The sequence below is a fragment of the Camelus dromedarius genome, chromosome 7 (assembly GCF_036321535.1).
Source record: "Camelus dromedarius isolate mCamDro1 chromosome 7, mCamDro1.pat, whole genome shotgun sequence".
Lineage (NCBI taxonomy): Eukaryota > Metazoa > Chordata > Mammalia > Artiodactyla > Camelidae > Camelus > Camelus dromedarius.
The window spans coordinates 11,588,875-11,613,327 of NC_087442.1; the positions used below are offsets into that span (position 1 = coordinate 11,588,875).

Sequence of the window (24,453 nt, forward strand, 5' to 3'; positions counted from 1 at the left end):
GGTGGGCAAATACAATTCAATTAGGTAGAGTGATGGAGCCAATTTAGACAATTAGTAGGAAAATATTTTAAACTGCTGAATTAAAAAGAAATAAGGTGTGACTAGTCCTCTTATCTGTGAAACCACACTCACTACCTCCCTAGAAATGACTAGAGGAACTTATTTCAGAGCCCCTGTGTTTCTCTCCAGACAATATTAACCTTATCACTTAGAAGCTGGTCCCAACTACTCCATTGCTCTTATTTTCTTAACATCATTTTACTTAGAGCTTATAGAATCCAATCTAATACAAATTTATTAATTTTCTGATCCTCAGAAAAGACAAAAAGAATCATCCTGATCATTAGGTAGAATAAAAGGTATCACTTTTTTCTCCCCCTCCATCCTTTCACTCTTACTATTTTTAAAAAATAAGCTTAAATTTTAAATGAGTTCTTAAAACCATCAGAGTCTTTTTATTTCCCTTTCCTAACAATGTAAAAAAAAATTTTTTTTGCTTATAGCACTTTTTAAAAATTAAGACTTTATTTTTTAGAGCAATTCTTAGGCTTACAGTAAAAATGAGTGGAAAACAGAGTTCTCACATACACCCTTCCCCCCTAGACACACACACACACACACACCCTCCCCTCCTGCCCCAGCGTAGTACATTTGTTACAATGCCTGAACATGGACATGTGACTATCAACCAAGGTCCCAACCCTTCTTCACATCTCGAGTCTCACGATTCCCTCACTGACCCTCCAGGCCGGCCAGACCAGTTCACATTCTGTCCTGGGACACAGGAGGGACCTAGGAGGGGCTCCTGTCTCCAGGCCCCAGCCCCATGGGCCATTTCCTCAGTCGGGAAGACTCAGTGTTCTCCCTCGACTGGCCTCCAAGACCGAGCTCAATGTTCACTCCTTTGGGAAGGAATGTTTCTGACTTCACAAGGCCACAGTGCTCTCCGCCACCCTGTCACAGAGATGACCTCATAACTTACATCAAAGCAGCAGAAGCTGTTCCCAAGGGGGCTACCACCAAGCAGATAAGACTGAGTTGAGAGTGTTAATTCTGGAATAATTATTAAACTTCAATTAGACAAGTCGGCTAAGCACCAGTTAGCTTTACAGTTTTAGCCCATTAACCGTTATTTCTATACTGTAATTGAATCTTATTGCTACAAGAGGACTGAACCTAGTTCTGCCAATTTTAAACAATCCAACCAGCTGCCTGATACTCTGTGACTCTTTTCCCCTTAGAAAAGCTGAATATATAACAAATCACAAACTGAACTACCCTTTGCAAGCGGCAGGATTGAGAAAGACGGTTGCTTTCTTCACTTGTGCATTGGGCGGAATAAGTTGATTTCCAAACACCTGAAACAGAAAACAGACAAGTTTTAAGTGAATGTCCTTTTATTGAGTTAGTGATCACGTATATTCTCTCATTCCAAAAGAATTTACTTCCAGCACATATAGTGTCTACCTCTGGGGAAACAATGTTCTTTCATGATTTCATATTGGCACCACCACCATAAACAACTACAATAAAATGCTCCATTATTTAATGAAAATAAGCTGAATTTTGTATTGTAGAAAGCCTGCTTCATTCATATACTAAAGGTAAGTAACTTTTCATTTCTCCTAAGATCTGGCCAGGTTGTTGTTTTCTTTTTTTCCCCCATTAACAGAAGCACTGGGGATTGAACCCTGGACCTCATGCATGCCAAGCAGGTGCTCTATCGTGGAGCTATACCCCCCAACCCCATGGCTAGGTTTATTATAACCAGTAAGGCCATATTCTGTCACAAGGGAAGTTTAATTTGTCTTTAGTTTGCAGAATATAATCTTTTTTCCTTCAACTTATCACTAAAGCTTATTCATGAAGGATCTTTGTGTTACGAATTAATATTCAGATTTTTATACATGTGAAAAATCAATCTAATATTCTATTTGCCTCTTCTTCGCAATCTTGTATAACTAAACAGCATCAAATGGTACAGGAAAAGAAGTGTAATTAATATTTACTAAGCACCTAGTATTTACCGCTTCCACACATATTATTCTTGGTTCACAGAAATCAAGGAGATATTCAACAGTCCCATTTTGATCGCTGAGAAAGCCAAGATTCAGAAAGATGAAGTCATTCAAAGTCAAAGTATTAATAAATTACAAGCCTAGAATTTCTCTCTCTCTAACTCCAGAACCCAAACTTCGACTCCATCAGCTCTAAAGACCAGATAAAGGATGAGGCAGAGTGAAGATGCACAGAGGACTAGGTGTCGGGAGAAATAATGGGAGCTACTGCTGTTCCATCTGGATTGAAGAAGATGGTCAACAAAAAGAATGAGAATAGGAAAACACCGAAGAAAGCAAAATTTCAACTCTGGTGATGAGGAGCAGGTCTGGGCCAAGAAGGCAGCACTCAAGTACAGAAGCACAGAGCAAAGAGAGGAGAAGAATGAAAGTTATACCAAGATTTTTCTTAAGTGAATCCAACTCTACCCTCTCCCGACAGTCCACTGGGATCCCTTTCTCACCACTATTTCTTGCTTTAAAAACACTTCTATTTCTGAAGACTCCAGAAGGACGTACCATTTCTTTGTAAAAAGTTTCTGGTACATTAGCGTTTCTACTCTGCTTTCACTCTTACTGAGTTAGACCTTAACATTTTGCTCCCAAATCTCTATATATTGTAATCTGTTCTTTTCCTAGCCATGCTATTTCTGGAATTCGGCCAGAAATGATTTCATTAACTTGCCAGATTCCAGACCTCCAGCTCCAGCTTATTCCTCCTGGTCCTGGGTGCTTAGCCTCCAGAATTCCCTCCCACCTGCAACTCAGGTCTCGGGTTGACAGTCGATTAAGGAGTTTTTATGAGATTACAATGAGGTGAGTTTATGTGAGATTTAAAAAAAAAATCATATTCTTTCAAGAATTTAGACTGAAAAGGGAAGGACACAGACAGGAAAAGTGACTAGAGGCAGGAGGCTATAAGGATGAAGTCACTCCCTTTCTCCAGATGGAAGGAGCTAAGTGCGCACTGGGAAGTGGAGAATGAGAAGTGCGGGAAGAGGTAAATGAATGCAAGAAAGGAAATAACTCAAGGAACAGAGTCCCTGAAAAAGTAAGAGGAGATGGAATTCAGAACAGGTGCACAAGAAAGGGAGTAACACTGACCACTTTTCCTTCAATCCCCTCTCCAGAGGATTCTCCAGTTGTTCATGGCAAATTAGCTTGGGGTAAAGATCACCTCAAATTTAACATTAACATTTATTTGAGTTGATTTCCAGAACATCTTAGAGCCACATGGGATTAAAACAAATCAAAAAAGTAATCAAGTTCTTAAAACACAGATTTAGAACAGTTAGAGGATCACCGAAGAGAGGAATTCGTTAATAGTAACTATTGTCATTGTCATCCAGGAAAACATCTCAGAAACAAACGTGAGGTCTGCCACCCATCTCTCTTACTAATTCATCATGCCTTGGTCATTTTTCATTCCATGTTTCTTCTCTGGTATTTCTGACATAAGCTTAAATGACATATAACAATAAGGCAACTCAGTCATGTCAATTCATCTGCAAGTTACCATGTACACATTTGGAGGGGAGGGAAGAACAAAAATGTGGCTTTGAACTTGAAAGGACTTACGATTCTACTGTAACTAATATGACTAGATGTATGAATATTTAAGTGCAGTATCGTGGGACTGAGATAACGCACAGGGTATGAATCGGCTGCACTGAAGAGACAGGCTTTAAAAACACGAATCAACAGTTTTAGGAAGATTTGACTTTGAGAGGTAACACCTGCTCTGAACTGATATCCTTGGGGGTTGTCCAGATTAGGGGTGATTTGGGGTTTAGCCATATCTTCAAGGACAACCACCAGAGCTCCCAGAGCTCCCATCAGTCCAGCCATGTGTTCTTAGGATTAATCCAAAAGCAAACAAGTCGAAAGGGGTGGGCGTTAGAACTGCTCTTCACCAGATGGCTAACTTCCTCAACTTCTATTCAGAGTTGGCTCTCCGCCTGATTCATCCCCTGATAGTGGGGGAAAAAACAGCCAAACTGCACTGATGCAGGGTGCTGTGCGAGACCCCTGGAACAGCCTGAGTCTCTGCACAGTGGAGATAAGGCGGGTTTTCATTGTTTCACATTAAACGGCATTACCTGAGCTTCTTGACAGGCTGCTCTCCTTAGGAGGTTATCACTAGCAAAGTAAACAAAAGAGAATGAACATTAGCTTTAATAAGTAGGTTAAGAGCCAAACAAATAATCGTCATTTTTAAAAATATGTATAACACTGCCCTATAAAATACTCCAGTGAAAGTTTCCTAAAGATCTGTCACAAATCATGGGCACACTGGAAAAATAATGTCCCCGAATGAAATCCTGGGTTAACTGTTTCCATACGATGGGAGGCAAAATAACCCCCCTCCCTCTGAGACGTCCACATCCTAATCTCCAGAACCTGAGAACGTTACCTCGCGGCGGCAGAAGGGATTCTACAGATGTGATTAAGTCTGGAGACGGAGAGACGGCCCTGGATTATGTAGGTGGACCAAATGAATCACAGGGGTCCTTAACAGCAGAGAAACTTCAGTAGCAAATATGACCCATGCAAGGACGGTCAGAAAGATTCAACCTTGCTGGCTCTGAGGATGGAAGGAGGCCATAAGTCAAGGAATGTTGGTACCCTCTACTAACTGTTAAAGCAAGCAAGTGGGTTCTCCCCAGGGCCTCCAGAAGGAATCCTGTCCTTGCTGACGTCTTGATTTTAGCCCAGTGAGACCTGTGTTGTCCCACTAACCCACAGAACTGTAAGATAATAAATTTGTGTTGTGTTAAACCACTGTGTCAGTGGCAATTTGTCAGGGCAGCAATAGAGAACTAATGCACATACCCTGCATTTTTCTTATCCAAGAGAAATTACTCAGGTCATTTGCCAGAAATAAATGTGATGTGTAGTCGCTCCTGCTAGTGCCTTATCTAAAGCTCTCATTTTCTTTAATATCATAGTCAGATGCTCGGTTATATCATAAATGGAAAGTCTGGGCATGAGGCAAAATTTTGGATGCAAAGGTGAAAATGTTCTATCAGGATATGTTCGTCTATTTGGCATAAAGCTTTCTAAAATGTGTTTGTGCCACTCACTCCTTAAGAGCACTTGAAATGGCTGACTGCCTACAGGTTCCAGAACCTTCTCCTTGTGAGGCTGTTTTAAAGCATGCTGCTGGCGCTGCTAAGATCAAAACTTCAAGCTGGTTAGCAACAGTTAAGAAAACAAGTACCCAGAAAACATGACCCATAAACAATTTATAGAAAAGAATTAAAAGGAGAAAAGGGTTATTTCACTTAAATTTTGTGTCTAGACCCTTTTCATAACATCAAAGACTTTGAATTTTGCGTTTTTCCACTAATTCAAATCTAATTTTGATATTGAAGTTTGGACTAAAAAATTAAACAACGTTTTGCTTTTTTGCCAAAGTTGCAGTCCAAGACTAGAGATTTTCCTTCCACAGCCAGGCTGGAGGACGACCCCTAGATTTCACAGAGCTGTCACCTTCAATAAAAGCACTATCTAAGGAGAAGTATCCGTGCGGCCCACCTGAAGAGCAATGACAATGTCCCATTAAAATTATAACGACACCAGTGCTGCGAAAGCACGTGCTGCTCTATAAGGAAGGCTGCAGGGGCACCCTCACCCCTGAGACGTCTAGCCCACAAGGCGCCTTTACTGTCAGGCTCAGTCCCCTTGCTTGAATGACACGGCCCCACTCCTACCGTGTGGCCAAAGGGAGTCCTACAAGCTCCTTGCCTCTCCTCCACCCGAGAGTCACGAAGAATCATGTCTGCTCATCTCTTCCCACGCCTCTCCACCAACTGCTCTCTGACAATTATTCCAACATCAACAAGATACACACACACACACACACACAAGATAAGGTAAATTCAGGGTACAAACTAGTAAAATATTTTTAAATAATTAACATGTCAATGACCCTTTAGAGCTGACCAGATGCCTCACACTCAGGACCTTCTATCCAGTGATGAGGTAAATTACAGAGGCCTCAGTAACCACTAGAGCATAAAATAAAACTCAGTTCCTTGGAGTCACCGAGCATTGTCACTGGGTTCCCCTGGACTGGGCTAGTCCTCAGTCTAACTCCCAGACTGCCCTGAGGTTACTACTTCCAGCCTCACATGACTGCCTTCCTCCAACCACTTGTTTTTCCCATGGACAGAATGACCTGTGTCTCCAATCTCTTGTCTTACAAAGCCACAATGCAGGTTATCCTGCACAAATATATGCTTCCATAAAAGCTGAGTGCCTGTCTCTACATCCGTGCCCATTTCCCCCAGCCAGCTCCTCCTTCCACTACCGACAGGCCTCTGAAGGTGCCAGGCTCTTCTGGGTCATTAGGAAACACCACCTTCCTTACTGCGCTTGCGTCACACTGATGCCTGTGGACCCAAAGAAAACAGAAAAGAGAATAGCCCCAAACATACAAGCATATGGGTAGCACCTTGGATCACTTTTTCCTAAATTCTTTTTCGCTAGAGGTAAAATTTTGATGGTTAACGTGTGATTAAGTCTATCCTTAAAGATCTCAGCTCTCTTGAGCCCACTAATACTGCTTGATTTATCAGCATGCTATTCAAAATCAGAAGTTTTTTCTGATAGTAAATTCCCTGGATTTTAATGTGCCAAGTGGAATACGTATGCTGTCACAGCCACCTGTGAGAAAGCCAAGAGAGTACCGATTTAGAAACGACAAAAGAAATCCTCATTATAATCACACCGCATTTTTTTAAATATCAAAAATGGTATCAACCAACTGGATCATGCTCTCTGAACCAAACCGTTTCTAAAAATCAAAGATATCCTCAAAGAAGAAAAAACTTCTGCCACTGACATATTCTGATGGTCTACAGCAAGCTCTGAAAACTATTTCAAAAAAGAAATTCCAAAAATGTTTTCTGTCATGTCAGCATTGCTGGAATAAAAAAGAAAATAACTTAAAATTCACAGAGCAACTACCGCATGCCAGATACTCTGCAGTTGTTTTCACAAACCTTTCATCTTTGTAACAACCTTGCAAGGCAGGCTTTATACTCTCATTTTACAGATGAGGAAGTTGAGGCTCAGAGAAAGAAACTGACTTGCCCAAGATTACTGTGTTATTAAGTGCTAGAGCTGGCTTTCAAACTCATACCAACCTAACCCTACGGTAAATGCTTTTTCTTCCTAACTTCAAACAATACTGAATGGGCAACACTCCTTTGGATGTATACTTTATAGCACATTTATTACATCTATCAAATTTCTTCCTAGACTCATGTATTATAATTTTGAAAATTGACATTCACATAATGTTTTGCGTAAGTTCAGGTGCAATAAAGCTCCCAAAAGTAATTGGTGGGACAAATCTGTTGAACACAAAATACCGAGTACAGGACCATGAACAAGATTAGATCCTGACCTAAAGAAGTTTGGGATCTAGTGACAAAGAACGGCTCTTGGTAAATATCAGTGACATTGTAAAAGACGCGTTTCCTGATAAATAATATGCCAGGCACTGTGCTCGGTGTCTATGATATACTGGTAAATAGCCCAACACCCCCTGTCCTCATGAAGTTTACAGTTTAGAAAGGAAGAAAGACAATTTGACAGGCAACCTCAAGGTGGTTTGACTTTTACAAGCTCCACAAAAGGGACACAGAAGAGGGGTATTCAAGTTAGTCTAGAAGGAATTAGAGAAGACTTCTTATGGGAAGTGATGCCGAATTTGAGACCTAGGGGAGAAATGAAGGTAGCTAGGCAAAAATCAGGAGGAGAATGTAAGCCGAGGAAAGAGCAGGTGAAGAGCTTGCAAGAGAGAGGTGACAACCAAGGCAGGAAAGGAAAGCAGTCAGGACAGCTGCAGCAGCCTGCGGGGCGGGGCAGGGTACCGGCCAGGCCACCAAGAGCCTTTTCACCTATTTAAGGAATTTGGATTTTATCATGAGGGACACAAGGAGCCATCAATGAGTTTTAAAATGGGCTGGACTTAACAGGGTAGAAGGGCCCTTCTGGTTGCAGTTTCAAGAAGGCAAAAGTCAAAGGTAAGACTAAATCCAGGGAGACCAGAGAGGGTTCTTCAGGAATGAAGGTCAGCGGTGATGAGGACTAGAACCAGGATGGTGGCAGTGAGGATGGAGAAAAGGCAGATTCAGCAGATATTTAGGAGTTAAGTGTTAGGCCCAGCTTGTGGGAATTTAAGGGAAGGGACGGCTCACAGATGGTGCCGGCATTTCTGCCTGAGCCTTCTGGTGGTAAGGAGTGGGAGGTGGTACCGTTCACAGGGATGGACTGCAGTCAGGGACACAGGCTGAGGAGAGAGGAGGCTGAATTGTCTTAGATCAGCCGATCTGAGATGGTGGTGGAGAGTCCAGGCGGAAGCAGCCAGGGGACAGCTGGAAATACACATCTGGAATAGCAGTCATCTCGACTAAAGACACGCAAGGCAATGAGAGTGACCAGGGGGGATAAGATTCGCTGTGAAAGCAGCAGCAGCAGGACGAGACCCGGCGCTCTGGGGCGCTTGACAGAGAACACCAAGTGAATCTCAAGAAACTGAGACTGCGCCTCATTTGAAAGCCAGAGAGAAATGCGGTGGATTAGTGAGGAAAAGTAAAGCACCCTTTTCCCTGTCTCCCATCACGCCCTTGATGCTGCCTCTGCTCTAGGCAAGCTGCGTGTTTTGCTGCTCCTAAAAAACACCATGAACTTTACTTTTTGCCTCTGAGGACTTGATCATTTTATCTTCTCACCCTTAATAAAAAAAAAAAAATAGAAGGCCTAGCAATACCACACACGCCCTTACCCCACCACACACAACACTGCTTGTCCTATCTTTCTAAGCGTCTTGGAGTCATGGATAATTCACCATCTTCTCTTCCACAGAGCACAGCACAGGCTCTTACAGATAAAAGATACTCAATAAATAACCGTTTAATAAGTAAGTGGCAAATGTTTGAACAGGAGAGACTGACTCACTGTGCTCAGACAAGCAGACTTTGTCCTGGAGGTTATACTGAAAGTTATTCTTTGTAGGGGTACCTGGCATTCTCGAACCAAGAGATCACCTGGGATGCTGCTTCAGTGTCATTCCCACCGAGGGCAACAGGAGGACCCACTGCGGCTCAACACAGGTGAGGAGGGAGAACTGCCAACAGCGCCGTGGGAACTTAACTGGATCAAGAAGACACCAAGAATGTGTGTGCGCGTGCGTATATTTGGGGGAGAGGGTAATCGAACTAGCACCTTCTAAAAAGGCTAAGTGAGGAGCAACTTTTGCTACACCAGGAAGCACCACAGGAACTGTCCCAGTGGCTGAATTTGGTGTCAAAGAAATTTCAGATTGCTAATGGGTCAAGAATCAGAATGTGAACCAAAGACCCTGTTGCCAGAAAAAAAAAAAAAGAAAAATAGGTACCATATATACATGCCAAGCCCATGCTCTTTCCACTGCCTCATGCTGTCTCCTGAGAGAACTCAAGTTCAGCACAATTTAAAAGAGGTGCTACAAAATGCAGTCATATCCAAAAGGGTCCCTGAAGTACTGAATGTAAAAATGTGGGTTCTCTGACAGAAAGAATTTAGAAGCTTCTGGATTAGAAAATGAAAAAAATTTGCTGATATCACTCTGCCTGAGGCTTTACAAGAATAAGAACATGCCTGCTACCTCAGGAAATGGGATGCTCTCAATTTATTCTGGGCCATAAATGTTTTATTTATTACTTTAGGACTGCAAAATAAGATAAGTTGTTATTTCAATAACAACTCTACATGGAGAGAAAAATCACATTGATCCGTCCTATTTCCCAAAAAAAGATATTCCCACTATAGTCTAGAGGCAAATTGTACAGCAATTTCTACCACCAGCTTTTCCCTTGGTGCATACAAACGGAGTTTTTTGCTTTACACAAAACAGATTTCAAGTTTGGATGTTTCTACCAACGACTTCAACTTACCTAAGCTTCCTAGAATAATGAATGATTATATTGCAGTGCTGGTACCCCCTGGCTGCCAACAGGGGTGGAGTGAAAATGGAAGCAAAGATGAAAATGAACCTGAGAGAAGTGACTGGTGTGCAGGAGGGGAGGGAGAGCTTCTTCAAACTACACAGCCCACCGATGCAGGTACCGGCTGCTGCAGTGAGCCCCTGCCACACGCGGGACAGTGCTGACTGTCTCTGCCCAGGAGAGCTTCTGCCACACATGGGACAGTGCTGACTGTCCCTGCCCTAGAGAAAGGCACATGACCTAGAAGGAAGCAATGCAGCCCCTAAAGAACAATGCTTGATCTTTGGGGCCTGAAGAATGTTCATTTGGATAGAAGAGAACGGGTAGTGTGTTGGTTAGAAACCCCTAGAGAACAATGAAAACAGTAACGATTTTTAAAAGGATTTTGGGGCCTTCTGGTCTGTTCTTTCCATGTAACCAAGCACGGTATCTCTTCCTGCTCTCCAGGTCTCTCCCTGCCACTTAGGAAATTTATATCTTCTTATCTCTCTCCAGCACAATGAGATAAAGAACATCATGAAAGAATAAAAGGGTCAGGAAGAAATCCTGTTGATAACCATGTATTAAGTGGTGACAGTCTTCATTTCAGTGCCCCTTAGAGCAAACAGAGAGGAGAGAAAATGAGGGTCACAAAGGCAATCAATTCCATTAATGCCTGTTCCATCCAACACAGGCATAAACTCCATCACCTCTGTTGCTGATGGTGGGAAGTTTAGCAAAAATAACAAAAAAAGTTGAGGGTGAGGGTTATAGCTCAGTGGTAGAGTGCGTGCTTGGCCATGCATAAGGTTATGGATTCAATATCCAGTGCCTCTGTTAAGAGAAAAAAAATTAAATTAAAAAAAAAAAAAAGTTAACAAAGCCCATTAGCAAATGTAAAGGACAAGTGTATGGCTTCCTTCTGGACTAGTAAAAGTAGACCAAACGTGCATTCAGGAATGTTGAGGTCAAATGGTACCTTCTGGGTAGATTTCTTTACTTGGTGGTGTATTTAACAATGCAACAGTCAACATTTTTAATAATAATATAAAGCAAGCCAAGAACATTTTCCCAAGACTGTATTTGTGAAAACAGAAAAGAAGGGAAGGAGGAAGGGAGGGAGTTGGTCAAGCCCATAGTTCGCAAGAATGAGTAAGTCAGCACTGAAATGAAAAATCCAGAGAAAACATCTTTTCTGAGGGACAAGCTCATGCAAAAGGGACTGCAGTATCTTGTCTTCAGAAAAGTCAGTCCTCCTAGGGGGCCTCTGCCAAAATACGACTTACCCCATCTAGTACATAAGATGTGTGATTTACCCCAGAGATATAAATAAGTATGCCCCCTATTTAACCATGGCTTCCTGAATACTTACACCAACTTCCAAATCTACAATCCCCGTTTTTACTATCTTTATTTCTTTGCCAAAGTGTTAAAGCCCTACAGAAACCTGGTAAGTAAAATGCCTTTCGTAAGGCGCCCAAGCCCAAGTTCCATTCCCTGCAATTTACATTTTTAAGGTTGGGCAACGCCTTAGAAATTAACTAGCCCAGTGCTTTTTTGACTTCCCCCAACACAGCCAGATCCCCGTCAATCCAACAACATTACAATGTCTGGTGAGTAGCAAAGTTCACTGCAGCAGTGATTTCCCATTTGGGCAGTGAGATACACACCCCTCCCCAAGGAGCACATGCAGTTCTAATCCCGTATCTCTAAACCCCTAAACACGATCCTGGTATGTTCACTTACACAGGGAATCCTTCAACAGCGCCATCTCCCTTGAGCTCCTAAAAAATTACCAACTGATCTAGTATGAGAAATTCCAGCCTGGGGATCTGCCTACCATTAAGAGAGAAGAGACGCAAAGACTGAGCACTAGAACTTAAGCCTTCTCATTCTCAACACAGCATTTTTTCTCTTAATACTCTGCTTCTACTCTGTTCTCTAAGGACATTCCCAAATGACACGAAAAGCAGGCAAGAAAGCTCTGTCCACTGTTTCATCACAAACGCAGGCATATGCCTCCACTATGGTCACCTTGAGTCACGATTTATCGCTGTAGTGACTATTATCTGCCAGCAGGCTTAGGAAAAAGTCCAGCTACATATAACCCCACTCTTTCTTTATTCATTAATTCACACTTAATAGCCAGTCAAAGACCTGATCTCTGCCCTCATCAGGAAGGCCCCATCTGTAAGAACAGCCAGCAGCTGCACAGAGCCCCAGCTGAGTGTTTCTTCTTTCCTTCTCACTCTCTGAATACAGAAATCCAAACACACCTTCTTCTGCTCTTATCTGTTCCCAGCCATTCTGTCTATATTTACATGTACTTACATGGAACAAGCCACTACTTGTAAGTATTTCAAGCTCCTTCTAATTCCTTGGATTTTCTCCACACAACTTGTTCCTTCTCCAATTGAGGACAGAAAAGTACTTAATGAAAACGGCATCCCCTGAGGGCTCCTCTCACATAATAAACTGACCATTCTGGTCTGTTCTGTAGAACTTTTCATCACCCAGAGAGATGGAAATGGGTTCTGCAGTGTATTCCCGGCTTCTGTTGACCGAGAGAAACAGAAGTGGCAGAAGGCTGAATCTTCTCTCTTCCTCCTCTTAGAACATGAAATGATTCTATTTTCACCCTCTTACTCTAGCCTCGGCTTTCCGTAAAATACCGATTTCCTACACTGCCATCCTAATACTCACAGGAGCTGAGTTCTGCGGGCGGGCTGGCTGGCTGCTAGGTCAGGCTCAAGTGCAGACTTCGGCTGCTACTGAAAGGCATCGTTCTTTGAGCTGCTACCACCAGCCACTCTTGCAACTATGTCTACCCCGACCTAATTCTCCTCAGCATCCTGACATTCTCCTATGGTTCTTTTACTTCTTCCACTTTCTTCTCTTTTTTCCACCCATTCATTTTCACCCAACATGCCAATTTCAACATTCTATACATTCTAAGCCACATACTTTTCCTTATACACAGTAAAACATTAACTTCATTAGGCAACCAAAATACTAGTTCTTTCTGTTCTATCAACCACTAGGTACGGGCATATATACACATATTGAACGTCAGTTATATACAAGCTCCTCACACCTATTCCCGTAGCAAAAGAAAAGACAGAAAAGAGATCACACAGAAATTATGACAGGTATTCAAGAAGAAAGCACAGGAAGAGAGAGTCCTTTCCTATCTTCCTCCCGCCTAACAATGTGTTCTGTGCAAATCGCATGCATAAAGTGGTTATTTACTTTGGGCTCCAGGATAACTTCTGACCTATAAACACATAAATTAGCAGCTACTATTTTCAGTACTTGTGCTGTTCCAGGACATGAAATACCTGAGATGTCAGTCACTCCCTAGAGAGGGGTTAGTTTGAGGATCAGCTATGATCATTCTCTGCAGTGCTTGGAGCAACTAAAACCACCGCTATAAATATCCCTAAAAATTATGTAAAGTCAACAAAACAAAATATAACTTAAACGTGGTTCTGCCCTCAAATCTCAGTCCTTCCCTGCCCCACCTCCCACCAATAAACATACAGAAAGGAAGCAAAATAAATAATATAGATGTTTTAAAAGAAAAAAATCTACTTCCTAAATAATATGACAAAGAATTAAATGAAAAGGCAAAATAATTAAACTTCATTGTGCTTAAAAAAAAAAAAAAGGTTCTCCTACTCCCTCTCAAAGATGGGGTGACAGGCATGTTACTTAATTGCCCATAAATGAGCTTCTTTAAATAGCAGCTATTAATACCCCAAACTTCAGCATCAGCTTGTGCTCAGAGAGAGAGAGAAAGAAACCTTGAAATGGCTAAAAAGCAAAACAAACTGCTTGCTTCAAATTGCAACAAAATCTGGAATGAGGAAAGGCCATGAGGGGGAAGGGTTCTGCCACTGCTGAACCAGTCGGGCCCCGGACCACTGACTGCAAAGCCAGACGCTAATGTGAACGGATATCCAAGTAAAACATCTGCTTCGTCAGAAACCCCAGAGACACTGAGAAATAAAGCTGAACACATTACTGGGGAGCCATAAGCTCTACCAAAAGAAATAGCACAGGTCTGGTCAAGTGTGGCTCCTGCATAATTTACTCCTGGTATCTAACACATTTCCCCCTGGACGTGCTGTCAGGGTCTCAAACTGCTTCAACACATCTAAAAGGGAATATAATATGTCCTCCTTAAACCAATTCTCCCTGGCCACTTTCCTCTTTCTGCATCACCAGTTATCCTAGACTTGAAGCTGCAAATGATTTCTCCTACCTTCCTCTCCTTCAACCAAACACCCAGTCATCTAGTTATAATTACAGCTAGCAGGTACTGGACACAGTACCAGGCCCCTGACATGCACCATCTCATTTAATCCTTACAACTATCCTGCTCAACCGATTTCACTGTCACCATTACAACAATTAGGAAACTGAGGTTCAGAGGTTAAGTCAATTAAGTAACTTGACACGGCCAGTGAGCAGCAAAGCCCAAACCAAACAGAGGTCTGCCTGCCAGAGCGGCCGTGCTCAGGCATGACTCACTCCCACAGCTTCATACCCACCCATTTGTGTTTCCACCCCTCATACCCCCACTCAGATCCTACCTTCTATGTAAACTACCAAAGCACCCTCCCAACCTCCACGTTTTTCTTCATCCGACGCCTCTTACGCAGGGTGCCGGACTAAACTTCCTAAATGCCACCACATTCACGACATCCTCCTCTCCTTGAACAGCTTCACCGAGACCTCACTGCTCACCACATACTACCAACTGCTTAAGTCAAAGCCTTCCATACTCTGGCTTCCCCCCATTCTACTGAAAAAATGCAACTCTACAGTGAAGTCACATTCTTTGCCACTCACCAAAAATACACTGTGCACGTCCATTTTCTGCTCAAGTCACTAATATCTCCTAGAACACCGTCCCACCCACTCCGCAGGCCCAACTCAAAAGACATCTTTGTTCTGATGCTTTCTCCAATGGGGAAGGAAAGGAGCAAGGGCAGCACTGTCTCTGATGGAGAGCTTTCTTTGTGCCAGGCCCTAAAAATCTGCACGACAACCCAAAGAGATGGGTACACCACGATCCCATTTATAGACAGAGATCTTATCCAGGGTCACAGAGCTGATGAGTGTAAGCTGACATTCAAATCCATCTAGTCACCCTCCTTTTAGCCGCGCTGCTCTAGTGAACTCTCAGAAGCAATTATTCTCCACTTTCTAATGCATGGATCAGGCTCACCACATCTGAACCCACTGATCAATCTTAACATCCCCCCAAACAGGACAGACACCACATACTTCCCAATGTGATACAGTAAGAAATCCACAGTAAAAAAAAAAAAATGTGATTCAAATGATGTCCCTCAGAGCAGTGCTCCTCAAAGGTTAATGTACACACATCCCCTGGGGATCTGGGTAAAATGCAGATTCGGACTCAGTGCATCTAGGTTGGGGCCTAGGATTCTGCATTTGTGGTAAGCTCCCAGGAGTGATCTGTGCTGCGGGAGCACAGCTCACACTTTGACTCACAAAGCTCTAGAAGCCAGACCTAGTCACCAGTTTACAGGACACAGGTGAGACAGAGGACCAAGTTAAACAACGCATGGCCGGGACGAGAATGACCGGAGTCAGGCCCCACTGGCCTCGATGCAAAACTTAAGGGAGTGCCAAAAAACACAGGGCTGGAGATAAATATTTTAAGACAATATGTTTAAAAAATCAAAATGAATGCAAAAGATCCATGATGAACACAATATCAGAGTTTTAAAGACTGAATCAGTATTACTGATTTTTATTTTTGCCTCAGGCTCCGAGAGGGCTCTGCACAGCACTGAACCACCAAATCTAGAGTATGAAAAATTCTACAGGGCAAATGTAGATGTGCCTGGTTTCTAAAACAAATACTATAAAAGGAGGAGGGGACTAGAATTTATGAGGTTTAAGAGATAAACATCAAATGCAACGTGTGAAACTCATTTCGATATTGACTTAAGCAAAACCATAAAACAGAATTTGGGGTCAATAGGCAAAATGTAAACACAGACTGAATATTAGACAACACAAAAGATTTTTAGTTTTGTAAGGTTCAAGTTAAAGGCATTATGATTTTTTTAAATTCTTTAATTATTAGACATAAGGTACTAAAGTATTTACAAGTAAAACGGCATGAGATATACCTGGGATTTGCTTTAAAATATTCCAGGTGAAAAAAAAAGCAGAGGAGAGATGAAATGTGATCAGTCAAATGCTGGTATTTGTTGAAGCTGAGAGACGATACATAGGGATTCATTATACTATCCGAATTTTATATATTTAAAATTTCCATAACAAAAAAATTTTAAGTAATCCTTTCTTCCCTCAGGCACGCCTAACATTTACTTTGTACCACTCAGACAGGACAGAGCTCGGAGTACCTTATTCATCCATATAAAAGCAGCTGCTCTTTTTAACGTGCCAGAACTGTGATCTTCTCATTTAAGTGAGATATCGTGAGCAGGAAGAAAAGTCAAGTTGAGCACACCTGAAGAACTCGCCCAAAGTCACATCAGCAAGGACAAAGGCAAGGCTCAAACCCAGACCCAAAGGACTCGGAAGGAAGCCCAGATGTGAAACACAACATTCTAACACCCATCTTGCCACGTGGGGCTTAAGGCGTAAGACAAGCTCAGTTTGTAGTTCGTCCTCTCTCTCTCGTGCTACCTAAGACACGGGAGCCATTCTTAGAGGTTGAGAGGAAGACCTGGTTTTGAATCGTGGCTCTGACACTTACTGTGTGACCTTGCGCAAATCACTTAATCTTTCTGTTCCTCAGTTTCTTTTATATTCGGCTATTAACCTCACACTATTATGAGAGGCATAACCATCTCATAACAGTTGTTAGGAAAATAAAATAACTGTAAAGTGCTTAGAACTGTGTCTGACACCTGGCAAGCACTGATTAAGTGTCTGATGACCAACATTATGCCTACTAAGTTCTCAATAAAACTGCATAACACTGAACACAGCCCTCGGGCCAACTCATAACCATTCATTTTTACTTCTAAGCAATTGTTTTGACCACAGAACTTGAAAGCTGGGCTCCCACCAATGCTTAGAGTATAGTAATCAAAACGAATATATAGTATCAAGATGAAATGTTCCTATGCTCAAAGGGAAAAAACTCTAGTATTAATAAAAACCTAGGGACACACGGCCCAGGACCACTGCTATAGTGTCACTTTTGCTTTGCAAGTTTCATGTTGAGGGGTGCATAGTGTTTGTGGGATAAAAACCTCCACGAAAGTACCAGGTTATGGCTGAGAGGCTAGAAGCTCCACGAAATAAACAGAAGGGAGACCTGGGTCACAGGCCAAGGCGGGCAGGAGAATTGGTGCCCAAAGCACAGAGCCCAAGGCCTAAGCTGAGAACCAGGGGCCAGCACTAAGCCACTGATAACCGCTGGACCATGAGGGTGCGCTGAGAAGCTGTGGCAGGACTCACCAGCCCAAATCCCAGGGAGAGGGACCAGGGTCAGGACAAGAAAGGACAGGTCCCCAAAGATGAAAGGAACAATCTGAGCTCCAATTAGATGGGCAAAGGTTCAGGCATGGCTTGCGGCTTTTAACAACTCATACCCTGCCTCTTTGATGGTTATGTTCTGTCACTCTTAAAACTACACTTTTCCAAGCTGTCCTGTTCCACGTGGAAGGTGAAATAAATAAAAGGCTGAGATCTCAACACACCATCTGGCAGGTCCTTGTCTTCCTTCCCCACTGGCTGTCTCTCTCCAACCACTCATTGCCCAGTTACCAGCAGTAATTCGTTTTAGCTCCTGAAGTACTAAGTATGTATCACACCAAATTTATTCAATTACTAGCATGTATTGAACCCTGCTATCAGCCAGGCACTATGCTGAGAGCTTTATAGCCTTGAACTTGATCCCTCATTGATCTAACAAGGTACTGTTATTATCCCCACTTTACAGATGAACCTAAGGCTTTGAGAGCCCAAGGTCACACCGTTAGAAGTGGTAGTTCTGTCTGCCTCCTTTCTTATGGTACTTTCTGTTAGCAGGCCCTTTGCTACTGAAAGGGCTCGGAATGAGAGAGGGACCATGGCAGGTAACTGCTGTCATGATGGACTGAACAACGTGGAACACGATCTCCCCCAGGGAACCCAGAAAGCCTGGGAAGAGCAGTTGAAGAGGAATGAGCAATACTTAAATTCTCTTTACTTTCAGTAAAGAGGGTCATTTCCTTCTCTTCAGTTGCTCTTCCCGAGTCCTGAGAGCAGTCCCTGCTGCTCCTGTCAACTACTGAAACCTGCTGTGGGGGAAATTATGCAAAGAAAGACATCACAAGTTCTTTTCCTTGAAACTGAGGGGTAGGGAGAGGAAAACAGGAGAGGAATTCCCAATGGAGAAGAAAACTTATAAACACCGTAACAATGGAATAATGCCTGCAAATAAATAATATCTGTGTCAAAAGACAAATTAAAGGCCACAACAAAAAATGGGGCAGATAGAATAAATTAACATATGCATTTTTTCCAAATCTGATGCCAAAAAAATCCACCTTTTCCCTTAAAAGTAAACTATAATTTACTCTACTAAACCATAGTAGTTATTAAAATCTTAAAATCAACACTGAAATACAGCCAATTACTATTACTGGCATGTGAATGCTATACCAAGAGACACTATTTTCCTTTCAAAGGAAAGAAAAAGTCAAATACATGTAATACAACAATTTTCTTGCTTTTTAAAATGAGAAATGTAAAATATTATGTTCACTGGTCTTGGAAATCAAGAACAAGGAATCCAAAATTCTGTAAGTATAAAATAATAATAATTATTGTATGGGTATCTTCTAGAATACTATTTAGCAATAAAAAGAAATGGACTACAGATAAATACAACAATGTGGACAAATCCCAAAGCCATTATGCTAAGAGAAAGGAGCCTTACAAAAAAGAATACAGTTTATACTATATGATTCCATTCATATAAATTTTAGAAGTGAAAAAAATGAATCTACAGTGGGGAAAAAAATCAGAACAATGGTTGCCACAAGGTGTAGGGGACAGGGATTGACAGTGAAGGGACATGAGGGAAACATGAGGGATGGCAGCGTGCTCTGTCTTGCTAGGAGTCTGGGTTACACAGGTGCCTGCATCTGACAAGACTCGGAGAACATACACTTAAGATTTGTATATTTTGTAGTATGAAAATTTCACAGTAAAGGAAAAAACACTATAAACAAATCTTGAACTCTAATTACTGATATGCATGTTCAGGTATTTAGGTGGCAGTATACTGATAGCGACAAATTACTTTGAAATGCATCAAAAAGGAAGACTGACAGAAGGATGGACAGGTAGATAGATACATGATGAAGCAACAGAGTAAAACCTAGAATCCAAGTAAAGGTAGGAAGGTGTTTGCTGTAAAATTCTTTCAAGTTTGCTGTATGTTTGAAAATTTTCATAGAATGCAGGAAAAATAAACGTACTCATTTATATATGGCAAATAGGTAAGGAAGCTTAAAAAAAAAAAAAAAGGAGGAAAAGTGAAAGGCCAAGTGAAAGGGAAAGGAGAGCAGAAGAGAGAACGGGAGGAGGGGAGTCAGACGAGAATGTGAGCAAAGGCCCACGAGAAGCACTGAGAACACGAAGGAACGACCAAGAGCCCCCAGGAGGTTCCGAAATAAGGGCCTTTGTCCCTGGGCCGTGTGTTCAGTTTTTCACCACGAGTTTCTACTAAATGCTAATAAATGTGTTCTGTCTATTTAATAAAAGAGCTTTATTCCATCTGAGCAGTTAAAAATGAAATGGGAACATAACAGGACCGCTCTAATAAAGCCTTATGAAAGGCATTTAAAGGGCAGTGTCATTTAATAAATGCAACAGAACTTATATACCGAAGTGAGCATTGCTCTTCAAAGTCGTCGGCAGCAAAGAAAGCACATGGGATTTAGAGGATCATTAACCTGGGTCCAAATCCCAGTTTCACCAATAAGCAGCCATATGACCATAGATAAGTTACTATTTCTCTGAGCCTCAATTTCCTTACCTATGTATGGAAATCACATTACCTCTCTCACAGGTCTATTTTGAGGATTAAATGAGACCATATATGTACAGGGAAATGACTAGCCTAGCACTAGGTATGGAGTAATTATTAAATACATGTTGTTTTTCTTCCCTCTTACTCTAAAAATGCCACGATTGCTTACTATTGCTTTGTGACACATTTTTTGAGCTGCTGCCCAGGTGAAGAAGAGCAGAAGGGTTCCGAGGGAGGGAAGAACACAAGCAAAGGGAGACAGAGGGACAACAGGCAACAGGTCTTTTTCTAGATACTTCTGGAACATAAGGGTAGAATTCAGGGCTTATGGAGGGAAGGTGAAAAGGAATCAGAAGCAGGCTGGAGAGGAAGACAGGACAGGATCACGAAGGGACTCTTAAACCAGGCTAAGGATCGGGTCTTCTTCCTCTAGGCACTGAGAGGCATTTACAGGTTGTCAGTAGGAGAGTGACATCATCAGAGTTCTCTTTTAGAAAGAACATTCTGCCGGCCGACTGCATTGTACAGGCAGCACAATTAAACAAATTAAACAAAAAGTTCTCTGTGTTTGCGTGAGCCTCCTTCCCTAATGTGCATCCACATTACATATTAACCGGAGGACAGATGCCTGCTCAACCAGAAAGATCGTTTTTTGTCTTTCTTCTGATGCTAGCAATGTAAATTCTTAAAAGCATCGTGTTTTTCTCCAGCTCTGTAGGGGGTCACGGTGACTTGCTGCTCACTTTGTACGTGCTCACCTGGACTACGTACCCTTGGCGAACTTTATGTAAAATGTCAGTATGTCATTTTGATACATGATCCTTTGTCTCAAAATGTGTATGACTATATACACATACAGGCGGAACAGTTCTAAGAGCTTTAGAGCTTTCTGAGAATCTGCTTCCTGGATTATAATCCTCGATTTGGTTCGAATAAAATTCCCTTTTTTCTTAACTTGATAGTTAATTGAATTTTTGTCAACACAACACAAATATCCACCAACAGATAAATGGATAAGGAAAATTTGATATATACATACAATGGAATATGATTTAGCCATAATAAAGAAGGAAATTCTGACATTTGCTACAACATCAATGAACCTTAAAGGCACCATGCTAAGCCAATCACAAAAGACAAAACCTGCATGAGTCCACTCAAATGAAGTAGCTAAAGTAGTCAAACTTAGAGAAACCGAAAGTCGAATGGTGGTTGCCAGGGGCTGGAAGGAGGAGGAAACCAGGAGTTGTGTTCAATGGGTATAGAGTTTCAGTTTTGCAAGATCAAAAGTTCTAGAGCTCTGCTGCGCAACGATATAAATGCACGTAACACTACGCTTAAAAATGGTTAAGGCGGTAAATTTTCTGTTAGTGTTTTTGACCATAATTTTAAGAAAAGGAGAGGGGAGAGGCTAAATAGCACTAGAGCATGCAGGAGAGAAGTCTGAGAAAAGAAAGCCAGGCAGGACAATGCGGGCTGCATTCTGAGCAGTAACCTTGAATGTCAAGGGCAGAGACACACCCAAATGATGCCTCCAGGCTCCTACTGCACTTCTCCTTCAACCTGTTTCAGATCCAACTGAGAATGAGGCCTCCAAGATGCTGGAGACTGAATGGGCCTTTTTTAAAGTCTCAAGACTATACTGGCAAGAAATTATTATGGTACCTTAAAGATATCCTGAACAGGGGACTCAGTTATTTCCTCAAATCTTTACCTAGCAGTAGCAAGAGCAATAATCCTCAGTGGGTGGGAGGTTCTCCCACACTGAGCTAGCTGTGGCCTGGACCGTGTGCTCCTGCAAAGGAAATCTTAGTTCCCACCTTGGCAGGAAGTATAAGGAGCCTTGAGGGCTCAAGTGGAGTTAGAAAGGGGAAGAAGAGACAAACCTTATATGCTCCACACACAATTTGTTAAAACATTTCCTCTGCCCTTCTCTTTTTTATGTATTAAAATTTTAAGATTCTTAGATCTATTCTTTATATGCTAGCTAACGGAATTCAAGTGCTTAGTCTTGACAATACTCAGAAAAGAGGGGACTGTTCCATCTTCCTCTCAGCAGCATAAGCTAGACCCCTTGCTCACCATCCATCATCTCTGACGGTGGTGAACGGAGAGCGTTCACAGAAGTACCCGTGAGAATCTCCTTCCCAACGGGGAGACTTCCATTATACAGCCTGTTCTATTTTCTGTTTAACAAAGCAGTCACTGAAGACACCTGGATTTCAGAGAATGTTACTATATATTTAAGATGCAGCCCTGAATCCCCAGAAGACTGCAATTTGATTGGCTCTCTTAATAATTCATTTAATTTTTATACAAAAACTGTTTATTTAAATCTTATTACCACGTTAAACCAGAAGAGGAGCTCGGGCACTTTCTTCTCCCCCTAGACCTGAAAGCTAATAAAACCCACAACACCCTGGAATTCCTTATCCAAACAAAAGGTCTGAAAGCCTGTGTCTCATTTAAATGAACCGAGGCTAGTGAATGAGGACAGCCACAGGGGCCGCAGGCAGCAGACTCAGTGTCCAGCAATGGGCACTGTTAGAGGCCAGGAGACTATAGTGAGAAATGGAAGCACTAAAATCCCCTGGAGACATGGGAATTCCCACCCCTCTACTATTAACTTGGGGGGTCACTTGTCTCTTTCTAGGCGGATCTCAGTTTCTTCCTGTTCTGATCTCACTGCTGGAATCTGTGTCCACTGTGAGTGTTAATAGCTCTGTACAATTCCAGTCGTCCCGAACTGGTTACAAGAGGAAGCCTTTGTCTTTGAGGTTTCAACGTTTACTTTCCTAGTACACCACAATGTTCTACAGAGACAAGCACAGCTCAATAAGATTTTAACCCTAGGCCCCTCTGGACTGCTTCGTTGTGGAAGGGACGGCGGGGTGCGGTGGGGGCTGTCAGGTATTTACCAGTGTTTTCCATAGAGCCAGTGGCCTCCCCAGGTCAGCAGGCAGAGCCCAGCTGTAGTTTTCTTCCAGTGATTTCGAAGTGTTTTAAAGAACACAGTCATCTTCTCTTAGGGATTTGCTAGGCTAGCAGAGGCAGAAAAAGCAAAGAAAAATATAATTATTCAAGGGAATCGTGGAGAGAGTCCCTATGACTCTGTCTTATCGTCTTTCCTCCTCTCCATGTTTTTCTTCCTCACTCCTTTTCTTTATTACCACTTCTCCGGCCTCTCCCCACCTCTCCCTCCGGTTACATCATCTTCATCTTCCCACTTGCCCACCGACCTTTTTTTTCTTCACTTCTTTCCACCTAAACTACACTTTCTCTTCTCTCATCATTTATCTTCATCGTATTAGAAGGAAGGGGGACGAGGAGGAAAAGAGAAAGGGAATTCTAAACTACCTATCTTTCCTTTCTCCTTACAGTCACAATACCACTGTCTGAGCATCTGCTTATCCGTTATACATAAAATATATATCATCAAATCAGTAATCCAATTAGTAATATAAAGGGATTATTCAAAACAGAAGAAAACATGAGGCCCTCAATAGAAGAGAATATTCACAGAAAACTCAACGAAGAGGGAATGCCTTAGTAGATACAAACTACTATACATAAAATAAACAACAAGGTCCTACTGTATCGCACAGGAACTACATTCAATTTTTTGTAATAACTTCTAATGGAAAAGAATATGGAAAAGTATATATATATGCATAACTGAATCACTATGCTGAACACCAGAAACTAACACAACATGGTGAGTCAACTATACTTCAATGTAAATAGAGGAGATGCACATAGCTCTGTAAAAATGTTCAACTTCCTGAGTAACCAAAGACATGCAAATTACAAAGAACTATCACCCTTCACCTATAAAATCAACAAAACTTTTTAATGATCACATTCACAGATGACCAAATAAAATGAGATGGACATTCACACACTCCTATAAGGAAGGTAAGTAAGCATAACTTTACTCAAAAACAAAAGTGACCATATATACTGATACTGTTTTTTTTTTTCTTCATAGAATTTATTTTACCATTTGATGATCCTTAGGTGCTAATTTGTTTATTAACTTATCCCACTGAAATGTAAATTCCATGAGGAAAAGGACATTGTTCTGGTCATTGGTGTATCCCTGTGTCTAAAATAAGATCTGGCACATAATAGCCATTCAATAAGTGACTGTTGACTGTAATGCGGTTTAGGACATGCTACCCCAAAACACAGCACCTCAGCATAGTGACTATTTTAAGCTGAAGGAGTTTGGGAAAACAGCAGACGCAGGAAGGTCACTCTGTCCACCTCCCCACCTCGCCCTTCTTCCCTGAAACAGATCAAAAGCCTCTTGTGAGAGGGGCCTGCCCTATACGCAGAGGGAAAGATCAACCCATCTCCAAAGACAAAGGGAAAAATCGTAATA

General features: G+C 41.9%; 1 protein-coding gene across 2 annotated transcripts in view; it reads right to left on the reverse strand.

The window, feature by feature from the left end:
• AGK (acylglycerol kinase) overlaps nucleotides 1-24,453 on the reverse strand; it is a 95,340-nt gene that overhangs the window by 44,187 nt on the left and 26,700 nt on the right. For both annotated transcript variants that reach the window (XM_031455505.2, XM_010989844.3), the window contains exons 4-6: nucleotides 22,988-23,110; nucleotides 4,157-4,196; nucleotides 1,279-1,358 (exon numbers count right to left, since the gene is read on the reverse strand). In XM_031455505.2, the coding sequence (XP_031311365.1) occupies nucleotides 1,279-1,358; nucleotides 4,157-4,196; nucleotides 22,988-23,088 (221 nt within the window). In that variant the 5' untranslated portion in view covers nucleotides 23,089-23,110. The remainder of the gene's footprint in view (nucleotides 1-1,278; nucleotides 1,359-4,156; nucleotides 4,197-22,987; nucleotides 23,111-24,453) is intronic.